At 41.4% G+C, this 27,651-nt stretch overlaps 1 protein-coding gene across 4 annotated transcripts in view; it reads right to left on the bottom strand.

Annotated features, from left to right (window-relative positions):
• Positions 1-515: 515 nt before the first annotated feature.
• Positions 516-27,651, bottom strand: part of LOC135500707 (equilibrative nucleobase transporter 1-like) — a 51,755-nt gene continuing 24,619 nt past the window's right edge. Inside the window, exons 2-12 of one of the 4 annotated variants that reach the window (XR_010449512.1) lie at positions 12,630-13,244; positions 9,337-9,383; positions 8,821-8,990; positions 7,094-7,277; positions 6,525-6,698; positions 5,509-5,610; positions 5,146-5,332; positions 4,677-4,800; positions 3,490-3,697; positions 1,635-2,160; positions 516-1,547 (exon numbers count right to left, since the gene is read on the bottom strand). Coding sequence is in view for 3 of the 4 variants with exons in the window: in XM_064792338.1 (XP_064648408.1) it covers positions 1,516-1,547; positions 3,490-3,697; positions 4,677-4,800; positions 5,146-5,332; positions 5,509-5,610; positions 6,525-6,698; positions 7,094-7,277; positions 8,821-8,990; positions 9,337-9,383; positions 12,630-13,219 (1,818 nt within the window). In the remaining variant the exon portion in view is untranslated. Of the gene's footprint in view, positions 2,161-3,489; positions 3,698-4,676; positions 4,801-5,145; positions 5,333-5,508; positions 5,611-6,524; positions 6,699-7,093; positions 7,278-8,820; positions 8,991-9,336; positions 9,384-12,629; positions 13,245-13,474; positions 13,557-27,651 lie in introns of those variants that run through there. The other 3 variants (XM_064792338.1, XM_064792328.1, XM_064792345.1) reach the window with 3 other exon arrangements.

Genomic DNA, 27,651 nt, shown 5'->3' on the forward strand with positions numbered 1-27,651 from the left:
CGATTAGTAATGCATTAGGCAACATGTCAATGGATAGATGTCACTGGATAGATGTCAGCGGATATTCCGGTCATATCCACACGTCCACTTCCTTTTTCTGGCGGTGACATTCGTATTTTACATGTATCACGAGAGCGACCAGTGATTAGCACTCTGGGCCAGTGTGACAGCCGATATAGTCCCCCTGGAGTCATAGTCCGGTAGCATTGTATTTGACCAATTAAGCAGCATGATCTATTGTACCGCTAACCCTAACCAAAACATTTAGCAATGCGGGCTATTGTTACACGGACTATCAGCCCTAGGACTACTATCCCTTGCACACCGGGGAGGCAAGATATAGGTTTTAATGCCCCTCAACAGGCAAGAAGATCAGCAAAAACACGCTATTTCACGGGACAATTGTTCTCCCCAGACTCTGTATCGGCACCGATGAGGCATTCACATGCCTTCACCGTACATCATTTTCCTGTAACAAAGTTGGACTTCCCTCTCAATAAATGAACTAAGTCTCATTGAAGGATCTTTATGAGAGTTCTTTATTACTCTAATCACACGTTATAATTTTGATAAAAACAAACAATAACCGGATATACAAAAAATAATTATAAGGCAACAACACCATGTTTAATGTGCGTATACGATACAAATGACTAGCAAATCATAGCTATCGGAAGATCCAACTGAAACAGTGTACCTATTAGAATACTGGTAAAAAAGCGCGGCCACCTGTGCTCACCGGTCCTTAAATCTGTAAGTATTGTTCCAAATTCTGCCGATCGTGTTATTGATTCAAAGGCCTCAATACAGTGCAAGTGGAGCTTTGTAAATTGCCAACTGGTACTGTATCATGCACACATCGTTTGACCCAACCAATGATACAGGACCTATTGATCGTTCTGTGTTTTCTGCTATAGCCCCCTAGTGACCGAGTCAAGAATCGGATCGGACCGAAATTGGGTCTCAGGTTACAATTGACCTGCATGCATCACGCTTTTTTCAATAAAGTGTGGCGATAGGAGGCGACACCAGTGATGACCTTTAGGGAATTAAGAGTCCTGGGTTTATTTGTCATGAGTGACAGCTGGCAAGTCAACCTGACATAAAAAATATCCTGAATGCAAACATTAAGTTAAGTTATCCAACGTTTCTTAAAAGAAATGAACATCTTAGTATGTTACGCTGGATGGGATAAGACGTATCGTGCCCGTCCAAAGTCATTCTCGTACATAACAGCTCAGACAAGCAGTTGTCAATGCCTCAGATTCCTCCTAAATATATGGAAATCGCATAAAAGTTAAATATCCTAGGCTTGACATTATGATGACACCCCCTTTATATATTACATGCAGCTGGTATATCATTGGTAGATGCGATATTTAACTCAGTTACGAATTTCAGATTGAATTCGTGTCTTGTGTCCACAATACCGTTCAACATCCTCGTGTCACCATATCCTGCATTACACTCACCGATCACGTACCCTTCCTCGGTCGTCCACAAGGCGATCTCTCCTCAAAGGGCACTATCCTTAGTTGACTTGGTACCTAATGTGATAGAAAATGATAGAAATTGAGAACCTGTCCACGAAAGATCTGTGACAGTAAAGGTATATGTGGGAAATATATTCGGACCTGAACGACTTTTGTAGTCTTGGTTGCCCCGTGGACGCTAACCCAGTTGGAAGTCTCGCTTGCTGCGTGACGCCCCGTTGTCTTGTGTTCCAAACAGCGCTGCTTTCCGAGAACGCTGCTAATCAACATCCGTGAACACGAGCGAAACCACATCACATATGCATGTATATCATATGTTCTTATAGCTGAAGCAAAGTGACAGTGTTCCAAAGCGCAAGGGTTGATCGAACTACACATGTCCTTATTCAGAGATGACATGTGTCCAGCAATGCAATGTCAGTTCGATTCCAGTGGACCGTCTATTGAAGAAGGAAAACTCGGACGGACGGATGCATATAGGTCGGTCATACTCATCCATGGTTATGTCTGGATTCTTGAAGCATTTGTCCATCAGGTCAATCAACACTGTTTCATTATGAAGTATGACTCGTGTAGTCCTTAAACGCTCTGGATTTGGAGATGTGACTTCCACTTTTGTCATGATTGTGATGCGCCAACATTTACACGATCATCTGGACTCGTTTTCCTTGTCGTGGTTGGTCCCCGAGGTTTGGCGTGAATACAACAGAAGAGGGAAGAGGTAAAACAAGGCGAAACAAAAACAGATTGTTCAACAAATGCTCAGGTCTACACTATCAAACCATTGAGTGCATGAGCTGACGACTAAAAAGTCTTTAGTCACGATCTTCAAGTTACATGTCGTTTTGTTCACATACTTCTACGGCATTGCTACGCCGGTTTACCCACATATATGCTGAGAAAGGCCTTTTCGCATTGAAAACTCCCAGCTAAGCCAGCAGCATGTCATCATTGTGTGGGTCGACAACAGGCGTGGAAAGGTGAACCGTAAGCCAAGTGGGATGAGGGATGGCCAGCCCCAGTGTGGAAGCTGGTGCTGCCATCGTGTTCCCGATCATGGATGTATGGTCTGATAGCGTATTAAACACTGCTAGCGCAAGTTAAACAACCTGAACACGTACTACTCACTGTAAGCAGCAGTATGATTTTCGATTAGTTGAGGTGTTGTTTTACAAATTCATAGATTTTGCAGGTGTGCCCGTCTCCCGATGAGTGTGCGGCTGTGACAAAGTTGCAACCTTCGTTCAAATACCGGTGATCAATTTAGAAGAGGCAATGTATATGCCAAGACTTATATTCATTCATTTGGATGCAGTGTTTTGAAGATGACGAAAGATGGAAGTGCGGAATTCATACATTTGGTCACAGTGTTTTGAAGGCGAGGAAAGATGAAAGTGTAAAGTATGAAGTGTGAAGTGTGAAGTGCGAAGTGCAAATTAAATAAACACATGTAAGTCTTCACTTTCGGTCACCGAGTGTCTCACCAACAATAACGTCTACCATGCACCATATTACAAAAACGTAAATAAAAGTGTCTATCCGTGTGTTGAGGTTAAACTGCCCATAGTTGCTGCCGAACGCCGAAAAGCACTGGACAAACCACATGCAGTGCACTGCTTCTTTTGTTGTGTTCCTGTAACTCATTCGTTTGGGAAGACTGCAATTGCCATGTTAGTTCCCTTCGGACCTTACAGGGCCAGTAACTATCGGTCTAGGCCGCCATCTATACCATAGCAGCAAATCTATCATAGATTTCCCCTGGAGATGAGGTGTGCCGTGTGGCATTGGCCTCTCATTCTGTTGCATGGCCATTCCTGTTCACACACTAAGTGTAATTTTGCACATGATGAGGACTCATATAAGAGAAACCTCCGAATCTCGTGAATTCGGTCACATTAATATAGGCTAATACAAAAATACGAACTCTGGCTGCCATTTATTGGTCTAAATAAAGGGTCGTTGAAGGGGTAAGAATTTATAAAGATTTAAATATTACTTTCGAGTGGATCCTCTAGGATTCTGACCCTGACTTCCATCTGAGGGTCATCTGCGGTAGTCTCGCACAACTGATGATCTTCTGCACCTTCAAATGACGTCGCCGAAGTGACTGAGACGCCTTCCGCTGCCTTGACCTTTTTGTACCCGATGATGAAATATGGGTGTATGGAAACCAGGCAAGTAAGCGTTAACAGCAAGGCGTGGATCTGAAGAGAAATTAAACGAATCTGCATCACTGTTTCCATTTCAATCAAAATATTTTTCGTGATCGTTATAACATACTGCAAAGGAATTTTCTTGAATCGCACAGGGCATGGGTAATCACGGGGCCTAATCCTTTCATCTGTGTTCGGCTGAGCATAAGGGAGTGAAAAGCAACGCCTCACAGAGTGCCTTGTCGCGATCGCAATCGCATGGAAACCTATTCTACACTGCGAATTGACTTGATTTGATTTCGTATGAACGTCACAACGCTATTTTGCATTATCTGAATGCAGTGAGGCATGAAATCACAAAACACTGCCGCAGGAATTGTCACAATCGCATTTAGTTTACTCTACACCGACCCAAATCGTAAAGCGTCATTAACAAAATGAGATAACGCGACTATCTATCATGTTGTGCCATGAACCTCATGACTGGTTATTTCTGCCCTGGGTGTTTCGATGATGAGTAATAATTCCTTTGATCAAAAGTCATCAGATTTGTGAGAGTTCCTTTGATCAACTGGAAACCCTTTGAGGTGAATAATAAAGATTTATCTCCGGAAGCGAGTTTAAAAGTAAAATTATGGGAGACGCGCGTGTATGATATACCATACGCTTTTCAAAAGCTGTTTTCATTTTATCTATGAACCGCTAGGAGGCTGGGACCAAATCGGACGTGTCGTCAAAAGACGGAGCTGAGAGCCAATTTCCTTATCGTTCAATCAAAAGCCACAGTAGGGGTGTGAGCCGTCGCCGCCGTGAGCTATGGTAGGTTCATAAAATGTACACTGTACATTTTGCAAGCAAATTGTTAAGGTACGACGGTAAATCAGCTCGAATTCGCAAATTTGGCGGATGACCTCATTTCCGACTGAGTCGGAGTACAAGAATCAGCTGAACTGTAGGATAAATGATTGAACATTGAGGTGGGACTTTTTTATCCCCAAGGGGTCCAAATCACGTTTACATCGGTACTCACATAAAATGCATCCCCAGCTAAGTGGTCGCGGATGATGATGGCGAATATGGACTGACTGAGTTGGAAAAACATCGTGATGAATTGGCATAGTCCGAATAGTTTACCAAAATATTCCATGGGGAATCTGGAGAAAAAAAGGAGAAATGCTCAGAACAATTTAAATTTAAAAATGATAAAGATATATGCTTGGGTTGGTTCGAAAGCGGTACTGGCACCCTGGCGCGCCCAAAGTCAATTTTTCATGATTATTGTCAACGTTTGATAAGACAGTGCCGGTGTAGAAGTTTAAAATGCCCCGGGATAGAATGTCCGGGAAACAATGGATTCTATTATGCGCTTTAATCTCTGAGCTATTGGCGGTCATAGCCTCTATAGAACCAGATAGCGGAATACAATAGGGCCGGACACTTTTTCCAGGGGGACATTTTCTTCTTTTACACCGGCTTTCCATACCATACCATATACTTACGCCACAAGTAACAAGATGGTGTGCACGGTCATGAGGGCTGCCCTGCAGAGGACCTCGAGAACGAATGTTGTGTAAAAGAGTTTGGTTGCCGGGATCATAGAGATGATGCATTGTGCTATGGAGAGCAGAATAACAATGACATGGACGAGAGAAAGGTTACAAAGAGCTTGTTGCGTTCTTGCAAGACCTGAAAAAAGATAAAAAGATGATGTAAGTGATTTATTTGTTCACTCTAGTCGCCTAGACATGGTAAGGATTCTCATAAGCTATTTCAGAGCTTGTTACAAGAATAAGGTAGAAGCCTATGGATTTCTTGATCACTACGTTCCAAATCTTTGTAGTGTACGGACAAGGGGTACTTACCGGTGAAAGCCTTAGTCTGTCGGTCTACTACGACACCCACAAATGGACCGATGAGAATACCAAAGCACTGAATGATGTTGAAAACTTGCAGATAACTTTCAACTGAAATACCAATGGCAGTGAGACATTTTGATGAATGAACCAAATCTTTTCACGACACGTATGTCCTTCATAATTTTGAAAATTCCATACTAGCACAACGTATCAAGAATGGATTAGAGAAGAATGTTTACTAGCGAATTGAGTTGATAGATTTTAACACTTTTGTTGTTTCTGAATATAGGAAGTGTTTGTAATTAAATTCCTTTTGATTCATTAACTAAGGACAATCATAGCAAGCAATCTCCGCCGCCCACCTTCATTGTGGTTGTAATTGTGAAACACATTTATAGACGATCCCTAAAAACATCAACCAAGACTCAATAAGATGCTTGGTTTGTATGACAAACGACACATCGCCTTTGGCTTTATTTGTCTGGGTTTTCGCACTGGTAATCTTTCGCATTTTTCTAAGGTTAAGATATCCCGAGGAGCTTCAGGTAGCTATATAACACCTTTTGTTATCTGTAAGGAAGGTTCCATTAACTCGCCTTGCTGAAAAGTCCCCACAATGCCTTAAAGGTTCTAGTTATCAAGTCATCATTTGTTACCTTTTCGATATGATCAGATCTTAACAGTGTACTACTCGAGGCTTCGAAGCGAATACGAGGTTTCCGATTAACCCAACCCACCGACTAACTCCAGCCAGTCTCTTTGGGCTGTGTCGCTGGGGCACCCAATCTGATACAAAAAAGCTAAAGGAGTATGAGTATATTGTCACAATATTATGAGCTGTTGCTCCCTAAAAGTGCAGGTTCCAAAGAATGAGCCAAGGTCTAATGAAACTTTAGTGTTCTTCACAGCTTAAAAGGACTAACTAGAGTCGCCAATGTGTTACACCAGAAAATTCGGGGTCTTTTAGCGGCCCAAATCGGGGCGAGTGATGACGAGACTATGTTTTTTATATCTCGCCTTACCTATCGTCATCTCTTGCTTGAAAACGAATGCTAACTGTAGTTTTATGCTACTGGCGAAAAAACTACTTCGAAGGTAAAGAACGGAGAACCATATTACTTGGCTGATATAAAGTGGCGTCCGTATGATCTCGGAGAACTTAGCTTTGTACTGACGCTTCTGTCGCTTCTGAGAACCTGCAAAAGATTTCAAAGTGATGGCTATTAGGGAAAAAAAGTGATGCCTGCAATCGAGAGTCACAGATCGAACTATCACGACGAGGTCGACGCCCACTCGATCTTTCTCGGAATTGAAATCAAGTTAGGCCGACAGTTCACATAATGATAGATGGTGATATGAAAAGCGGAAGGAGAGGCAAGGCCTATTACCCCAGAAGGATAAGGTCATATTGTCATCATCGCCGTACAACTAACAGTATGAATATATAATTGTTTCATAAAAATATGAGCATTTTCAGAAGCGTAACGACTTTTAATGAATTTTATTCTAAAGGCGCCGCGTGTACTAGGATACAGAAAGAGTACATCGTCAGTGTAGATTCACCATTCACTGCATAGCTATACCGTAGTACCTCTGTTTGCTCGCATAAGGTATCCATTGGTAGCGGACGCCCTTCTTCGACCGTAGTCCTCGGGCAGTGGCCACGGGATCCGACCCTTTGGTAGTAAGGCAATCGTTCCTATGAGGAATGGGATGATGCTGACCGTGATGAACATAAAGGACATTTGGACGTTCATTATCTCATGGCTGTTAATCTTAAAAGATAAAGGAAACAATGTTCAGTCAGTGTGAATCATGTACTGTACTTGGTTGAGAAATGGTTTGGACGGTGCATGTGCGCGGTTTAGCGCGCTGCTGAAAAGAACACACGCATCTACATGTACATGTATATTGCATTTAACTCGAACTGCAAATGCTGAAAGAGGTTATGTCACATCTTGACAAAACATTGGATTGCTAGACCTTTTTCCAACACACAATTCACATTATCTAAACGGTTGGTCTACATCAACTGCAACGTTGGATTGGGTTGCTCAAAATAATTGCTACATGCAGAGGCCATCGTTCATAATGTCAACAATGAGAAAGTCGTGAATTATTAACACTCCTGAAAGCAATTTGTCAGGATAAAGTCCATTCTTTCACAACTTGTCTGGGTGATTTATCAGCACTCGCATTGAGCACAGGCAGTGGGGAAATCAGCGTCGTAGGCGGAAGAAGCAGCGAGAACTATCTACCGGTACCACGGGGCGCGTCAGCCAAGTTGACTCCAGAAGACACCGAGAGAGTGGATTTTCTAAGATCATGCAAGAGGAATTTCTTCAGCGCGATTTGCACATAGCGAGGCCTTGTACACTCCTTAGTCTCGCAAGATAAATGTCTTCATAGCTTCAACAAAACTGTAGAGCGAAGACCCACATTTTCTCAAGAGTCAGAACAGAAGAACATCGCAAATCCTCCGTTTCAGATGTCTTGTTACTATCCTCGATGTGTGCCTTTTATCTCAATACACCTTCCTTTTATGTTTGGCAGGCCACCTTATCTGCCAGACCTGCTGCACCATGTACAACCTGACACACCCTGCATATCAGAGCATCATTGGGGTCAAAGCGAAACGGGTAGCGAAATGGAACATTCTTTAGAGGGATGGGCCGGGCTGGTCTACTGTCTCAGTGGCAAAAGTCATTTCTGAATAACATGGTCCTAACCATCAGATATACAACAAAGAGACACGGTTAATCCGTATAACATTTGTTACATCTTTACAAGGTCTTCGTCACTGTCAGGTGCTGCCATCGGACCTAAGACATTGGAACTAGGCATTTGCCTAAAATTATAACTATTTTAAAACTTTACCATAAATTAAGGGTGACTTTGATCTCCTAGAGTTGTCATTGTCACCAAGCAAACTCTCGGACTACAGAAACAATGCATCTATTTTTGTTTTGAGATGATGTTGGTGGTGTATCATAGAGGTCACATATAAATATGATAACATCATTCCGTCCCCCGTCTCAGTTCCTTATTAAATTGGCAACATTCAGGTTACCAGCCCTGTCGAATCGATGGATATGACTTTGATGATAAGCTCTATCATATTACATACAAACGATTGCTGGCGAACATATTGGTGCACCTGATGTGATTACGATAATCGAATAAGAATAGGCGAGGTCTTCCACGTATCGAATAGCTACCCAGAGATCTGCAGATGACTAGGGAAAGCCATCGTGAATTAATCCCCATAATCTGGCGAACTCATGTTTAGAAATCATCGAGAAGGGCATTTTGACTTACCGCGATGAAGAACATGACTATCCTACTGGAATCAAAGGCACCAACGAACAGCCCGACCACCATGTATCTCAAGCTGCCATACAAGTTCGAAATCTGGACATTGGTCAGGAAGATGAGAAGGCCGCCAAAAGATGTCAAGCCTAACCCGGGGTAAAGCAACCAAGACATATCTGGAAAAAAAAGGAAACTGGTTCAACGAAAAGCAATGGTTCGGGGGGCAGGACATCGTATCCTCCCAGTCCTCCCAGGGCAGCTGTTTGAGGAACAAAAGGTCATGGTTCGATTTCTGTCAATGATAAGTTTCTTATGAAATACACCTTAATGCGTCGTCCATCAACCATGCAATTAGATAGAAATTTCAGGGTAACGGTCATTCATCATGCACGTAGAACGTTTTAAAGTGTTGGTAGGATTTGATGAAATCAATAAATAAAAATCATTTTGGCCACTGCGGTACCTAGTTGCGAAACCATCAGTTAAACGTGGGAGATAAAATCAAAGGAAAGCAGTACCTACCAGGCCCATTGAAAGCCATCAACACGGTTGCAGCCGTGTGGAGTGCACTGAAAGCAATACAAAGAATATGAAAATACTATGATCTGTCAAAAGAGTTTAAGACAAGGCGGATTATCCCTTCAGTATGCATGTTCTCCTCCTGTTGCAAAAGTAAGCTTTTTACAGTAAGTGCTGAACGGTTTTTTTTTCCAATTCTGTTTCAACTCTTAGAGATACCAGTAGTGGAAAGCGCTTTATTTGCTATTTTTAGTCCGCTCCCATCAACTCTTCGGGCGGGATTCGGCTATGTAGTACCAGTGCAGCCCTTGGTCGGCCTAGGTGGCCAGTATTGACTTACTACATCCCATCACAAGAAACTTGCTACTTGGCACACGTTATTACAATAAATTGATGTTGGCCTAACTAGTGTACAATGTCCGTCGTATAATATGTTGAAGGATCGCTAAGTGTGCAATGTCATTTTGGTTGCGTTGCAAGGAGTTGTTGTCAGTTGCAATGGGTTGCTCAGTGTGTGTGCTACTTGCAAGTATAAGTGGTGAAAAGCGGAAGTATTGTCAGAAATAATCACCTGCTACCAAAAAACTTAGATCCTTTCCTTCGACGAAAAAAACCATTCTTAGCTTCATGTTGGCGGAATATTCCTGTCATTATCACCGCTGAGAAATCATACTGGGAGATGGCTGATTGCGTAACTATCAAATCTGCTGACCCGTCAACGACAGGACTGAATGAATAGCTTTCGGATGCATATCGTGCAGCCCCTGTTGTTTATTAAATGCACCCGGGCTTCCGTCACCGAGAGATAACTCTGCTTTATGATGTTGCTGGTAACGACAGGCTATAACGGAGGCTATAGGAGATGCAATTATTCGGGTTTCCTAATTCAGACGTGACTACACTTTGATTATTCCGTCTCGTCATTTAAGAAAGGGACAAGCGGGCAAAGTAGAGTGGGGATGGTCGCCTACTGAAGACGATGGCCAAGCCGAACAGATACGATGTTGTTAAACCAAAACGGCGTTTCTCTCGCTCCATGAATACTAAACTAAATTTGCTTTGTGGATTGAGGAAACTGAGTCACAGTAAAATGTCGTGCAGTCTTTCTTATTTCGGAATGCCCTCTAGTGTATGAGCTTAAATATGCGTACGTCAATGTGTTTAAGAGGAGTAACGTTCTGAAATGGTCTACTTTCAGAGACCGCATACATTTGCACACACCCACACACACACTCGGGCCATCACTTTTTTTCTGGGGTCAGTATTAATCGAATGATACGTTGTACTTTTAGCTGTCACCCGGATCTCAATTAAAGACATACTCCTTAGCCATTTAAAAATGACTTTCGATTTCTAGTTGGTTTCACTTCGGAATATTATAAACCAAGCGTTTTCATTTCCTTGAGCGTCGTCATTTCCTTTTTCGCAGTTTCACGTAATATACTTTGGATTGAGACGACTTGAATCGGGGAACGGCCGTCTCTAGTCAGAAATCGGATGTGGAGCAACGTGAGGAAAGAACGTTGAGAAAAAAGTGCACGTTTGTCAATGCACTTTCCTGGCGGAGATGTTCAGTTAGTATTATTGGCGCGAGTGACGTCATTGGGGGTCTTTGTTTTCCCTGTTCTAGTGTTCATGGTTCTGGGAATATGCCTGAATCACGTCGTATGTATAAAAAACTAGCTAGGTTGCTGCTTGGAGGTCATTAACAGGATTGCCAAGTAAGGCTCGGCGGAGGGGCTGATAGAATGGCTTCATCAAGGAAGGCCTCTTTTTGCCGACATGTAAAACTACTGTATTTAAAGAAGACAGTTTCCGCGCGTCCTGAAACTCTTATACTGCCTTTAAACGTTGGCAATATATTTATCTTGACAAGACACAAAAACCTTGACGCTCAAGATTGGTTCCGCGACGATGTCCTGGAATGTCATGCCAATAATGTTGCTCATAAACTTTTAACAACTGGAAATGTACAACGTGTACATATAAAGGAAAAGCATAATGGCAGTCTCCGGATATGGCTCGAACATTTGCTTTTGACGCTGAAAGTTGTCAATAGTGCTTACGCCAAGTCGCGGCTGAACAAATACTGGACGGCTGGCTGATAGGAAGACCTGATTGGCCAAATATTGGAATATAGATATACGATAGCCACGCGATTAACGAAAACCGTTTACAACTATTGTCTACAAGCATATGCCATTAGCACATTAGCTATTTGCCAATTTCTCGAACAGTCTCATAACGTGATCTCTTCAAAGCGCAGGAGAGCGAATACCGTCCGGTGTTTTGAATAACTGTGAAAAATTAGTTCAACAGAAATCTTTGAAACCAGGAGTACTGTTGTGCACTTGAATACAACTCAAAGTTTAAATAGAGTATGATGTATGTAATAAACCTAAATTGCCATCAGGACTCCCATCAGCCACCGCTGGGAATAATTTAAAATATCTATTTTCGGATAATCCACCATTAGCGTCGTACCTACAACAGTTTACATCAAATAGAGGATAAATTGTCTCCTTTTGTGTACATAAATGCCAAGTGCCACCCTTGGTTCTCGGCGACGCTTTACTCCAGGTCACGACTGCAGTGGCCATTGTGGCTAATCTGGTATCCGATATTCATTTCCTAACTGTAAGGGGTAATTTCATTATTGACCAAAGATGGCCCTTATATTAAGGTTGCGTGACATTTTCTGCGATCAAATGGATATATCACGCTGGGCAAATGGTGCTGGCATTGAGTGCGATGAGTGAATCTCTGCACTGCTTCCTAACTGCCCAACTACACGTACGTGAATGTAGAGTAGCTGATTAGTTAAAGTGTTTTATGCAAAGCTCTGCCATGTCTCGCTAGGCCGGCGACCAGCCTTAAAAAAGACAACCAATCTCATTCACAATGAATATACTCGATGGCGCTTTCAGATACACCTGAACGCATAGTGATGTGTTGTACCATGCAGTTCCTGGGCCGGAGTTGGATAAGACGCTCACCCGTTACATATGCCATGCTCTGAGAGGATATGACCTCATCCAACCTCTTCACTACATTTATCTTCCAATAATCGCTGGTATGGTTGTGGGCGATTTGGAATTTTCGTCAAGGACAGCACTGAGGGTCAGTCTCAAGCATGACAATTTGCCAACAGACGATATGACCAAAGCATCAAACCTTTGCTGTACGAAGAAGATATTGTTTGTATTAATTTTAGTCTGAGCAATCTGATGGACAATTACATTCACACTTCAGTGAATGACATACTTATAATGTGTATATACTATACATGTACTTACATGATAAGCATCCTAGTTTTCAACGTTCCCAGGAAGTCGAACATCATTCCTCCAAAAATGCATAAGAAGTTTGCAACGAATAGTGACACCACGTACACCCGCTGGAGCTCCGCTTCCTGGCGGGGACACGTGAAATTAGACCAGATCTTTCTGAACATAGACAAGTCCTCCTCGTCATAGTAATACGTTTCCATTTCCGCCTCTCGCCGTAATCGCTGCGAGCGGGGTCCATTATAAAAGGACAACCTTTCCCCACTTGTGCCTTCATTCGAATCGATAGTAAGGTTCCTTACAGAGTTATCATTGTTCGGTGTGTATACAATATTAGCAGAACCGAAGTTTTGATCACTTTTTTCCAGATCGAATTCGGATACTTTCCTCGGCAGTACGTTAAACACGCCGTACACGTTTACAACCGTACTTCCGTTTTCACTGATAGTTCCATTTTCGCATAGTTTTAAGAAGAATTCGTTGTGAAGAAGAATGTGTTGTAAGAATCCAGGCCAACCGAAAACTATTCCGCTGAAAAATAGGCACTCCATTAAACCCCATCCCAGGATCAGATGGCGTTTTTCTCGATTCACCGTCATTTTGGCCTAGGGCAACACGGAACTTCTGCAAGGATTAAAAGAGAATACATTTAGCTTATATCCAGATTTTTCGAGATACGTTAATATCACCGTGCTGCAACAACAGGAAGAATTGCGGCTTATTGTCGTTCTCTATTCAACAAAACAATGAAAAAGGCAGAACAATGGTGCCGTAATACCCACAAATGAAGAGTCAGAAAAGCAAACATTGAAACCAGCGGCAAACTACTAAGTAAACCTCAATATGCAGCTTACCGGTACATTCAGATTTTTATCAGCAATTTCAGCGACATGACCTGATATAACACACGGCCAACCAAAGCACACTGCTTACAAATGACAGGTGTGTGACCGTAAATTGGTTTGATGATCACAGATGGAGAGTAAAAGAACAACGTGTTGAAAGCCATTGAATTGTGGCCTTTGACGAATTGATATAACACACATACTGTACATTGTAAGCTGAATCAAAACCGTACTACTTGAAAAATGGTAGACGCGCACTATGGAACGTTTTTTTTTAAACCTGCTGTAAAGCTGTACGGCTGTGATACTGTATTATGATACCCGCAAATGCAAAATTTTGCAAAACATCAGTTGGATATAAGGCGGGAGAATTTCTGATTATATATGAAATAGATATCTAAGTGAAATTGAATTTAGGTCAGATAAGTTATATCCAAGGGATAAATATAGGAAATCCAATGGATATAAACAGTGGACAGAAGAAAAATCCTTGTATTTTTTTCAAACCTGAATGAGAATGTCGGGCCATCCATGTGTCACGGAAGATCCATCTGATGTAAGGAAATATTCATGCCCAGATCTTGTATACGCCAACCTTATATCCAATGAATCTTTTGAAAATTTGAAAATTTTCAATCTGAATTTCCCTGGTTTTAAAGTTATTGATAAAAGGGAAGTTTGCCTTCAGGTGAAGAGTATGTAAATCACTCCTGAAGCAGACAATAGAAACAGAGGACAAAGTATGGAATAACACAGACCAAACGACACCAGCTGGGCTTCATACAGAAAGCTTCTTCTGGATTTTCTACATAAACGACATGATATTAGCTTTCATTTTGTCGTGAGACGTACAAAGGCATGAAAAATGTTCCTTGATCGCGAAGTTGAATAGTATAGTGCCAATCGGGTAGGGAGTCGCAGAATGGAAATCTGAGTAAAGACATTAAGTACATTAGGTATCTGCCGCAAAAAGACTGAATGTACCCAAGACGATTCCACTGTGGCGTTTGCAGTTACTGGAGTCTAGCATTACATAAGGAAGCCGTGAATGAACAAAAGATGCTTTGTAATAATACGCTGTCGTGTACAGATGAGACGTTAAGAGTTTTTCCAATAACGAATGTAGTGTTACAGTGTCTTGCAGCCAATCACCAATATGTTCTTATAGTTTCGGTCATGTCGACGTTGCAAGTCGAATGTCTGCACAATCGCCATGAAACATCTGACAGTCATACTTGTACCAGTATTCGTGACAATAGAAATAGGAACATGAAAAATTCCGGAAGCTAATCAGTGTGCGATGTTTGGATCAAAGACAGAAACGCAGTCACTTGCAGAAATATAAAGCGAGATCGTGCCTCTGGATAAAAAAACTAACGAATGTGCAACGAAAGCTGTTGCAGTTTTTTTTTAAATGGATCCCGTCACATGAAATGATGCGCATTACATAAACGATATTTTCTGCAGCTGGGCGTAGGTTGTAACATAAGTGGACGGTAAAGGAAGTTGCTTCTTTATTGTGAAAATGCATCCGATAGTGTTGTTTGCCAGAAAATGTCTCAACTTGCTTTCATTGCGGAGAATGGTAGCGAAATGGTCTTCATCTTTAAAATGTTTACAGATGTAATCAAACCATCTTTTATCGATATGTCTTCCAACATAGAGCGGATGATAAACAGTAAACAAATCTTACACGAGATCTCATAAAATTTTACATTTATTTTATTATTGGCCGATGACGTTTGAATTTTGTATAATTGGTATCCATACTAGACTGCAAAACATCATAACTTTATCATATTTTCGTTAGCATTTCAAAAAATTGGACATTTTAACATATCTCTATTTCTAAGTAAGCTTTATGAAAAATGTGTCGTTGACGCTGGGGGGGGGGGGGGGGGGGGGTTACAAATAACCCGAAGCACTGAGAGGGTGGACTGGTATGCGGTATAGAAAGTAGAATGATACGTAGTCAGAATGGCCTAAATCATTCCGATGAAATGGAGGCCGCAAATGTGGCAACTCCAGTATTAAATTTGAGGTGGTTTATCCCCTCTCTTACGATGAAGCCCTTTAGTCACAAAGTAGACAATCGAAGTAAAACCCGGGATCAGGAGAAGCCTGGCGAACATCATGAATGAACAATGATAAGTAGAAGATCCAGCCGGCTTAGTGCCGCGTTGTGGGAACTAGTAACTACGTTACGAAAAGGAGCGTACGTATCAACTGCCGCCGCCTTACGGAGAGCTACGAACGACGAAGTACATGTATGAAGTATTTTTAAAGTGTCAGTGCCGATCAACGAGTGAGGCGTAAATGAATTCACGCCGGACTTGACGACACCACCGACATTTGCGACGACATTGCGAGGAAAACGTACAAACGTACAGGATGAATAAGGTAAAAACACCACATAATCAAAGTTCCATCAAAAATAGTGGTATGTTAACCAGGTGTACTGACTTTCAGCACGAGAATATCAAAACTCACTAAGAGCAATGATTTTAGTTCATTATTTCACTCCTAGGTGGCCGAGCCTGCTTCCTTCAGTCCTGCCACCAAGTAGGCAACTCATTAACTAAAGTAATTCCTTCGGGGAAGAACAGTTGAAATGATTTTCTAGTTGCTCTGTCATTATAACTAGTTTAGGAGCAACTATTTTTTAGAAGAAGGTACCACCAAATATTAGCTTTCCGAACAGGTGACTGCATGTCTGTATCTCGTTCTCAGACATTGCTATTTCAGTACGGCTACATGTAGGATACAGTCGTGAGTATGAAAAGGAAGCGACTATCTGAATGAATAAAATCGCATTCGGAAACTTATTACTTGTTACACTCAGAACACCTGTCAAGAACCCAATTTAAGGAGTTAATCTAGATAATCTAAGTCGAAGAGAAAACATTTCCGATCGAGAAAACGTGTTTTGCTAACAGTTCTTGTTTCAGTTTGAGATTAATGCGAAACTAATCCCGGTGCTCATAGCTTGGCGTTAGCTTTGTTAGCTGATAGGATTATAAATTTCATCAATAGCGCTCTTGTTTTCAAGCCAGCTAAAATCTACCTGTTTTTTTACCTTGTTGTAATTGCCCATCGACGGGTTATTTATCGGCAAATATCCCCCGTGATATAAGAAAATACCAGACAAGACATAGTATATGCATAAAGCTTCCCAATCTTAATGTTGGACTCGAAATGTTAGTGGCACTTTCAACATCACTGCAAATTGCCTATGAAATGGAGACATGGCAAAGATGTCTCAATCAAAATGACTCTCATTGTGGAAATTAACCCTAGGGTCTTACAAATGTAATTGATATGCACCATTTAATGATAAAGGTCCAATTAAAGATTCTGTGATGATTATTGTCAAAAACAACGTTTCACATCGGATATCCCATCATCAATGATCCTAATCCCTAAACCGACTGAACCGGGGTTCGAACCCACGATCCTTTGATTGAGAGTCAGGCACCAGTACGCCACCGCGCTCACTAATTTTGCAATACGGAATCAATTATGCCTTCACATCTTTAAGAAGAAAAAAAACGGGCGGTGCTTTCGCGTCGTACTTTTGAAAATGCGATTTTCCAGCAGGCATGATATCGTCAAAGCCATAACAGGCGTCTATCCTGGTTTTAAAATAGCACGTCACCTATCACCACTTATGCCCTGTTCTTTATATTTGGTCTTTTAGCATTTGGTGTTTGATTTCAATGATACCAATTACAGCAAAATGATCTCAATTATACGCCATTAATAGTAGGAGGCTTTAAGGGACGACTTCGCATCGTAGGCAGCAGGTGAACTTGGCTAAGAAAAAGAGCGCAAGATGCACATCAATAGTCACTGACGAGGCCAATAGATCTGAAGTTTAGATGAATTGAAAACAATGGGGAAAAAATACTCTCGTCTATCGCTACCTAAAAATGCTCTTACGAGCTGAGAACTGAAAGGAACTAATATCAAAGGTTGATTTGTTTGCGCAGGTTCATGGAGAAAACGTATAGCCATGGCTGATCGAAAATGGCAAACAGTATGTCACCTCACGTTTGTTCTGATATGGTGATACAAGTAAGTCAAGTAAAAACAGAACAAAATTATTTTTGGCGTTTCTATCTGAGAAAAAAAATCATTAGCCTCGCTGGGATGCTGGAATCGTGATGTAAGAAAGGTTACTGAGTTACTGCCAGGAAATTATAGTCATGTTTGATTCAAGACGCAAGAAATTAACGACAACTTGAATCTGGTCACGTTTGCTCATGACGGTGATGGGCATGGATCTCGCGAGTGTCAGTCTATCCCCCCTGGCAATATGTAAACCGAAAACGGATAAAAATCTGGCGATGCTTCGGGGCTTTATGACTGCAACCACACCTTAGGTTGACTCCTTAAGTAAACTATCTAGTCTGAGCACGTCCACGCAACGTTTTTAGCTTTGAAATTATATTTTTGTATTTCTGCCAGCACAGATATGCAGCCCGTAGAGAATTTTCTGTAAAATGTAAAACCCATAATGGTTTCTAAAATCCTGAAGCCTTCGTGTTTTTACTTTGCTACTCTATAGCACAGAAAGGATTTGGCAGGATCTTGTTGGCCTACCTAATGTTTAATTCTAGACAAACTGGCTAATTTGAAAGATATCCGATGACATCTCTGGAGATACAAGGTGCTATGGAGATTTTCTTCAACAAAAGAAATCACTTCTAAACGAGTGGCTCTATTCCATTCTACTGAGGCACACCGAGGGATGTGATCTTTCACCAAGACATATGAGTCCATAAAGGAGATAACCGTCACTTAACGGAAATTATCAGTTACCAATATATCTTTTGAGGCAAGCATAAGATTCAGTGAATGATTTACCGGTCGCTTCGTGTCTTTAGTATATAACGGTTGTTACTCGAAAGAAAGGCTTACACTATCAAAGACACAAAATCTTTAGATATATGCGAGTTCTTTTATAAGCCTAGTCGCTTGTTCCCACTACCACTTTAGTCGTATGTACGTCCATGTGCTGAAGACTTCTGATACTATTTCTGACCGGGAACACTCCTAGCGGTGTTGCTTTCTTCCGCGCCGCTTGTAATTCCAGAGACATTCGCCTGTCTGCAACCTAAGCAGGTGTTCGGCGTCATAACCTTGATATCAGTTCTTGAGGGCGCAGGTGATGAGCAATATGGAAGAAATGGTATGATCTTATGTACTAGCTTACCGCGAAGGACGAAAACCCGATAATACTAATGGATCGCGGTATGTTTTGTGATAAAAAAACTTGCCTATCAGCGAGGACACAATCGTGGCATTTGAACCTACGCGACTAATTTAACCAGCAATTGGTTTTAGTGAGGGAACGGTCTCCCAAATATCTGATGAACTGAAAAAAACTTTCATTAGCACCAGGAAGTCACGAAGGTGCATTGATGAAGTCAAATCAAAAAGAAATATAACCCGCGAATTGCAAGCCTCTGTAGCCTATAAAAGTACACTCCCCGGCGTCTAAAAAGCGTATACACCGCAGCCAGGTATGCATATTTACAAACCTTCTATAGAAATAATGTACACACGGCTCGTGGTTATCATACATATTTCAGACTAGTCTGGACATACAATGTGTTGCAAGCAACAAAACATTTCCACAAGATTATAATCAAGTTCAGAATACCGAACATATTTCGACTGTCTGCAAAACGTCCAACAAATTAAACCTCGAGAGTCCATTTTAGTTGGTTATCCGCATATTGGGTTCCATCATTTCAATATCTTCACAATTGAATGCAAATATGGACGAGGAATTGGTATGCAGAACCACACTATGATGGGCTATTGATTTCTTAGCTTAAGAATGTGAATAACAATCGATTCTGTCGAATGTTCTTATTTCCGCTTAATAACAATTTCGCGTCTAGACGCTAACCTGAGGATAATATGTCAATCAAAATGCCTGTTGAAGACGGTGCATTCCATCCAACCCTCGTTGAAGTCACTGTACTGATGCAAAGCGACGATGGTACTAAAAGACTGATACAGATTGGGATTTGTGGCATACGAGTACGTGTGGTTCCATTCATCAGCGATATCAAGAGGATCAAGACGGGATCTTTTGCTTCAAGCGATAAACACGTAAGGTGTTGTCAGCTTAGGAATCGGTCAATTTAATTCATACAAAATACCGCTCAAGGGGACAAGGGCAAGGTCACATTGATTTACGGCTGGTGATCTCCTATAACGACATCATTTCAAGTTGGAAATGAATAAATGTGTCGAACCCTTCCCCGAGAAGAAAAAGGCCAAGTGTCGACTGACTTTCGATCTCCTCACCGGGTACATAGCTTACATTGACTGCTTCATAAACTGCTCACTTATTATTATGTACATGTAAATATTCGAAAGCACCTCATACTTGTTGACATTTTTTGCCAAAAGGCGGTAATTTTATCAGTCCACACGCCTTTCAGTTGTCTGTGTTGTATATTCAACAATTATGGTCTTGTCAGGTATCGAGTTCTAGAATACGCCAGCGTCTTGACAAATAATGTTAGCCCCCAGAGGCCATATGCTCAAACACTGCCATTGAGATTCTAATCTAATCAATGACAACTTCAATCAGCAATGGAACACAACACTCCGCTACCCAATGTCATTACTCTTTTCAGCGAGGAGATTTCGGGAATGTTTTCTTGGCCTTCCCAAGGGGTGCTCACTCTCCCTGGCTTCCTATAATCCAATTTACACGCACTGTAGAAGATATTTGATAGAAGTCGTAGAATTTGGAGTAGAGCCAGCTGGTGTACATCGGTTGAGCCACACGCAGGCTTGGGTTTTTTCCCGTTACCAGGTACGCTATCAGAGAAATACAATGCCCAATTTGTACGTAATATTAAATATCACCAATCACTTGAGGAGATGTAGTTCCACTTTTGATGCAATCATGTAGTTTCAAATTGAGTTTACCTATCATTTATTCATTCGCGACAGTTTTATTACTGTATCTCCTGAGACAGGGTTCAAATCCATCGAGAATAAAATTTGGTGTAAAAAATGTACAGAGGGACTTGCGGCCCTGAGGGAGTCCCGTAACAACGAAATACGGCATGACGTAACTGATTCCCGCCGGCTGGAGTAGGGACAGGCATTATCGAGATTGGATGTACAACAATGGATAAAGTGGTCTCTTGCCACAAACAGGATTGCTTTTGGTTGTTGTTTTCGCTGCTGGCGATATTCCTTAAGGACCATTTCATGTTTTAAGACCAATTCACGCTTTATTACATTGACATAACAGTTGTATCACATTGTATTTGATATGTACGGCGTGATATGGTATGGCGTGCTATATACATGATATGACATGATATAAGACTCTTATATCACATTACTTGCCATCCATTGTTCTAAAAACACAATTATCTAATACGACTAAAACTGGAACGAAAACCAAAAAATGTGCTTATCATCTAATCCTATTAGAACTTGAATGGTCTGGAAAAAATCACAACCACCAAAATCAAGAAAAATTAGATTCTACAGAATGTTTCAGAGGAACCTATTGACGACATTTTCCTCTTAATTTCAAAATAAGAGCTTGGGGCGACGACACGAACTCTCACTTGAAAGGTCTCTTTGTTGTTTGATCAGGCACCTGGCGCATACAAGATGTATCCTTCTTTGGCTAACATCGCTGATCTGCCATGCTAAAGAAGATGCTCCGAGCAAGGAGAAAGGTCTCTAGATAGAAACACCTTCACCCGCAGAGATTTGACATCGCGACGTTGATTGAGAAGTTCACTGCGCACCCGCAGAGATTTGACATCGCGACGTTGAGAAGTTCACTGCGCACCCGCAGAGATTTGACATCGCGACGTTGAGAAGTTCACTGCGCACCCGCAGAGATTTGACATCGCGACGTTGAGAAGTTCACTGCGCACCCGCAGAGATTTGACATCGCGACGTTGAGAAGTTCACTGCGCATGCGTGCATGTTTTGAAAATAGGAACTTGAATTTAAATTTCCATCGTCCATATACGAATATTGTAAACTGCCTATTATCCGTAGGCATTTTATTTTATTTTGTTTTAGTGGGTTTTGTAAATAATCTAGATGAGCAAAATTGAAACGAAATCGCCATCGAATATTTGTTGCTTTACTTATAAAGTGAAATTCAGTCTCAATCTCGAACCGAAATTGAACATATCTTTCCTTCTTCGATTTGAAAAGTCATGCGATGCGCCAAGTATGAACCAACATGGCAACAGACAAACACTCTTATTTACTCTAATGGATTGAATAGACAAGGTTCAGGTGGTCATTTCCCCAACTCCAAATCAACATTATATGCCCTCTCCAATGGTAATGGCATCGGAAGTAACTAAAAGCCCGACCGTGTGCGACAACCATTCCAAGTGTGCACCCCACTAGATATTAATTAGCATCCCCCATATCTGTTACTAATCAAAGAGACATGCTTCATCGCACGCAAGTATGATTAGTGTCCGGTGACCAGATTTTATCTGAATTATCTGAAAGCAATTTTTGCACGATATTGCCAATTTGTAAATAGGCTACAACACGAGATCCATTTACTAATGTCAATATATTACTGCTATGTGGCGGTGTAGATCCACTTGGTTAATTTACGTGAGGTGATAACATATATATGGCAACCTGGCGTTTTAACCCACAAATATATCTTGTAAGCAACGAGGAGAAACATGTCGATGTGAAGAAGCTCATCGGCTTGCTCGGTTTCTGAATGAATTGTTACGGTATACAATGTAATATTGAGGAGTTCACTGGAAATGGCTGGATAAACGTTGCAAAATTTAATAGGCCATGCCAGAGTGTTGGTTGATTATTAATTCATGCTGTAAACGCATGGTCTTATCAATTTGATACTAAAAAAAACATCATCACTTAACTCCAACCCCATAATAACCTTCCAACAATTTGTCAGTACTTTTTTCATCAATCCCGATGACATTTTTGATGAGGCGTTATATTGCCATGGTATGCTTTAATGTCTTCCCTCTGTCCTTCGCTACGATACTCATTTATTGATAATAAAATACTTGGCCGGTAGCCTAATCATAACAATCAACCAGTAAGTATTACCAATACACTAAGGATGATGGCGACATATTTAAGGCAGCCATTCAATAAATTGTCGGGGCATTGCCTGTGCAAACAAGTTTCAGTACGAGGATATACCGTCTCTACCAACAATATGGTAAAGGCTGTGACAGAATTTGAGGGCCGTATACATGCTTCCCGAAATTGGTGGCTTGCATTGGAACTAACTTTTTCCCCCTTGTCCGTCATTAAAGGCATTCAAGTGTGTTGGTCAACCATGACTATCTCCTTTGTCCCTCCACCATAAGGCCTAGTTTCCGCTTATGACATCACTATTTCGGACACTCAGCGCCCCATTTCTGGAAAGGTGTATAATGCGATAAAAAATCACTCGTTTGCGAAGCGCTGTTGCCTGTTTTCCCAAGACAACTCCGCGCAGACAGACAGGTTTCGACGACGGCGACAGGAAGCCGGCGTAGTGGATTCTCGGCTTTACATCATTGAATTCGATCATTCCGGATCTAACCAAAACAAGATTGTATTCAATTAATTCTTGCTATAACTGATAACAGCGTTTGATAATAATAATCACTGATCAATAAAGTTTCTTTCTACACTACGATGCATGCATAAAGCCATTCTAACGTTTGTGTTGCAGACATCTGTGCATCAGACTAGTTGTGCGATAGGCATCTAATTAAAGCTGCATATAAATCACCAGACCTTCGCCTCAGTCAACACAATAAAGAGCTGTTGATATGGAAAGTGATTGAAGGCCTGTTGCAACCATGTATGGATGCTCCCCTGACATGTAGGCTCATGGCGAATTCAGACTTTTCAAAGAAGGCTGTAGGAACGTTGAATAAGATACGATTTGCGACGTGAGAAAACAAATTCTACCGCGAGAAAAGTCGCCTCCACTGCACATGCCTTAACAATCGTGACTGAGTACCAGGGAAAATGCGGCGTGAGTAATCGCACAAGTTGCTGAAAACACAAGTCTCCCGGCTGACCGACCACCGAATCCTTCATCCATCTAAGTCAAATTGAGTGCCAATGTCCCAAGTGTGTTGCTGGCCGTTTTCGTCTCAGCAAGAGGATATGAACGGCAGCCTAATTTTGATTTGATAGATCAAGTAAAAGATTGGGCGCTGGCTTGTACGGTTGAAAACAAACATCTAGTATATATGTCACAGCAGCCCATTAGTTGCACCCCGCCAACTGGCCAAGGCTGTCGCAATCTTTCACTCAGTCTCACAATGGGTTGGAATCATATATGCCATGAAACTGTGGATGGTCAATATTTCACTTGAATCCCAAGGGGAGGCGGTCCATTTGGTAGTCCATTTGGTGTTCAGAGGAGTCGCTTGAAATACTTCTTATTCAAAGTCGCTTGTTTTCTGCAAGCCGGAAACTTGTTGCAAAACACACCCTGACTAGGAATTCCAAGATTTAAGTTAAGTCAGAAACGTTTTCATTCATGTGGTCTGACATGTCATGATTATCAATTTACCACCACAAAAAGTTAAAACTTGCTCATGATATTGCGGGAATTTTTCTTTCGGGTAACCAACGTTGACATTCTCCTCTGTTCTGTTTGATCCAAGATGTTTTCCGTAGGTATCACATTTCATAAATGAAACCCGATATTAAAACTACAGCAATATCGGGGATGCTGATGGAAATGTTAATGAACGTCGGCATAAAAGTGCATTACCTCCAAACAGTCAGTCATGAAAATAGCTCCACGCATGGGCCTTACATTGCAAAATACATTACAGAGCCGGGACTTCCGCCTGCGCAGAAGGCTAGAATGATATCTCTTGGAATAAAAACGGTACCATGATGCAATGCGAACCAGACAAGCTGACGTTGATATGAGATTCGTCAGGCACAACCTGTGTACACAATATTGCTGGGCAATCTTCAAGATGCAATTAAAGATTCCTATATCTCCCCTATCAAGGCATTTGTTGGCCATTGCGAGGGGCTATCAATCACTATTTATCGTTCGTCCTGTCCAGATTTAGATATGAACACGGGATGTTATGATGGACCGCGGCATTCATAAGGCACGTTCTTATTCAGTGGGAGAACAAAACACGGGAAAGTACGTTGATTATATACAAGCTTTTAGTGGTAGACGTATATAATGATTAATTTCGCCAAGATGGACGACTTCCGTAATCGGGGTGGGAGCACCTAAAGTAATGTGCATAGAATGTTCGTGTGTACACATTTTGGGTCAGAATGTTGCTTTTGAAGCTTGCTGCGTATCCACGAATCTCCAGTACCTTTCAGGATCAATATATAGCCCAAATACATAAGTGTGTGCATAACGCACATACTTTTAGGTGCTCCTAGCATTGGCGCGCAAAAAACAGTACAAGAAGAGAAATAATAGGCAGAAACCTAGCCAAGATGTCATCCAAACAACAAGATGGCTTCCATCAAAAATGCATTTCATCCAGTCCAGAGAAAAGCTGGCCTTATGTGATAACACGCAGAGAAACACTAATCCGCCAAAGAGTGTGGTGCAGGTAATCAGGCAGAAGCAAAAAAAAAGTACAAAGTAGAAACGACCATTTTCTAGGATATTTATTTTTACATCAGCATAGAAAGGATTTCCTCTATTCAAAGACTGGAAATGAGCAAACACGATTTACCACTAAAGCAATATCCATCCATCCAATTGGTATCGTGTCCACAATGAGGGATCGAGACTTTACCTGGGCTGCCAAATGTGGGCATATTAGATTTAGACTTCGGGAAAGATGATGTTGATTTTTTTACTTAGATTTGATTACGTATAAAGCACTTTTGTTGCTGTTAATCCTCTTGCTGGGAGAAATCGTGTTTAAGGCTAAATGTAGGTTTGTTACCTCAAGCGCACTTATCGATAAAAATTACCATCGTCGTGGTAGTGCCGAGTATCTATACGTGCCAAACGTGTTGTGTAACTTGGCATGTATCTAGTCTTGTTATGTCTTTGTCCAAACTCAGTTTAGTTATTTGCCATCATCGTCATCAATATACTGAGAAAATCGTGGTGCGGCAAATCTCTGCTGTTGATGCTTGAAAAAGCATGATGAGCAAACATTGCCGTGAAAATTGATATGGACCTAAACTCCGACTTCTCCGCCTTGCCCCCCGCGGCAGAAATCATTCACCACGGGAGCTCTTCCACCAAACAAGTCTCCGTAAGAAGAGGTGGCAATCACACTTATTTCGGTGCGCTAATCTCAGGTAACTCCCAGTAATAATATCATCGTTAATGGAGTTTATTTCGGGTTACCACGAATGCATCATTATGAATACTGTGCGTCAAAGTGTCACTACGAATGATAAAACTGAACTTAACAGATTCTGGACAACCAAAATGATATTCAGCAATGAAACGAACCTATCGCAATCCACGCTGTGCATGGTGGGAGCGTGGTAATAATGCGAACATGTAGCAACGTCATCCTTTAATGTCCACGCGCAAGATATTTTAATTTCGACCCAATGAGAAGACACTTATAACTAATAGAGACGGTTTATCCGTCAGTCATGCACTATCTGCTGAGAGAAATATCATTCATCCTAAATCGATTTCAGGACTATATTTAGATTTTCATTTCTATTTGATTGCTTCGTGTAAGATTCAATTTAAAGGATAGCTTTATCTCGGGGACATGTTCAAGTCATTGAAAAGTCTTAATAACTCGAATGAGTAGTCGATAATCTTCATCAAAGGCAGCCAAGTATAGCAAATTGTGTGGGATATGTTAGTAATGATGTTTCATGCCCTTTGGTATGGTTTGAAGTCAGATACATATACTAGGTTACACAAATTGTATATGTTATATTTGTTCGGTACTTGTACATTCTTTCTTTCGACCTATTTCATGTGTATTAGCACATTTTTCTGAAGATATTTTCGTGTATCTGGTCACTGAATTGTTCATTCATGACGAGGATTTCCCGATAAATTGCCGCTTTTGTTCAGTACATTCCTCTGGTCTTTGAGAATATTTTCCAATGATTTTGCCTCAACCAACCATTAATTATTCTAGTTAACTTAGTATTCACCCCAGTGTCATCATATCCCCTTACTGTTTCACCGACTCATATTTCTTTCATTGAATTTCCAATCCAATTTTCCGCAACTTTAGAACTGAAAGCTTCCGTAACGCGATTAATTGAATGTGTATCATTGTAATAACTGCTCCATGGCAGGATCACCTGAGACTTTTCCGATGAAAGTTTTAGAGATTTTTGTATGATCGACTTGCAATTCGTCGTTTCATGATGGGAATATCGTCGAGGTTTAAAAGGTTACGACTGACGTTTCCGTACGATGCCCCTCTACCTCAAGCATTATCCGCATCACTAAGAAACCTGAAAGCTTCTGTACGTACTAACGTTACTTAAGTGTAACATAACGGTATAAGCCATTAAAAGTGCGCGGGCTGGTTTTCGTTTCTGTAACTCAGTTAAGCGACGGAATGAGTTGTTGGCTCATTGCCGCCCGGTAGATGTAGAGGGGCTGCCTCCTTGAAGCGTCGTTACAAAAGATTGAATCCAACGTCCAGACATCTCGGACAAATAAGAGAGATCTCTGTGTTATGAGTGTACGTCCAAACCGAAATACAATCTATGACAGAAGTGCAATTCGATACGCGATAATTATGTATGTCAACAGAAATCTGAGATTGGTAACTCCTTACACTAGAGAAGTTACAACCCGACTTGTAATCGATCGCTACATGTCTGAATCACCTTACCAATTAATTCTAGTGCAGATCGGTGAGGACTCTGGAATAAACATGCTTCGAACAGATGACACTTCTGCGACGACCTTTAATTCGCGATGGAGATGCAAACTGAACAGTGTGTCCCAAGAAGAAGGAGTAGGTTGATAACGTTTGGCGACCGAGCCTTCTCCACTGCAGCCCCAAGGCTCTGGAATCAACTTCCACGCAGTGCGAGAGAATGTGCCAGCTTAAATCCTATCTCTTTGGTCGCTACCACTCCTTATATGTCTCTCTTTTGTAAAGTGTCACCGATCACTCTGAGTGGATTCGGGCACTATAAATCATTTAAATATTATTATTATTGTTGTTATTAACTTT

The sequence above is a fragment of the Lineus longissimus genome, chromosome 2, assembly GCF_910592395.1.
Source record: "Lineus longissimus chromosome 2, tnLinLong1.2, whole genome shotgun sequence".
Classification (NCBI taxonomy): Eukaryota; Metazoa; Nemertea; class Pilidiophora; order Heteronemertea; family Lineidae; genus Lineus; species Lineus longissimus.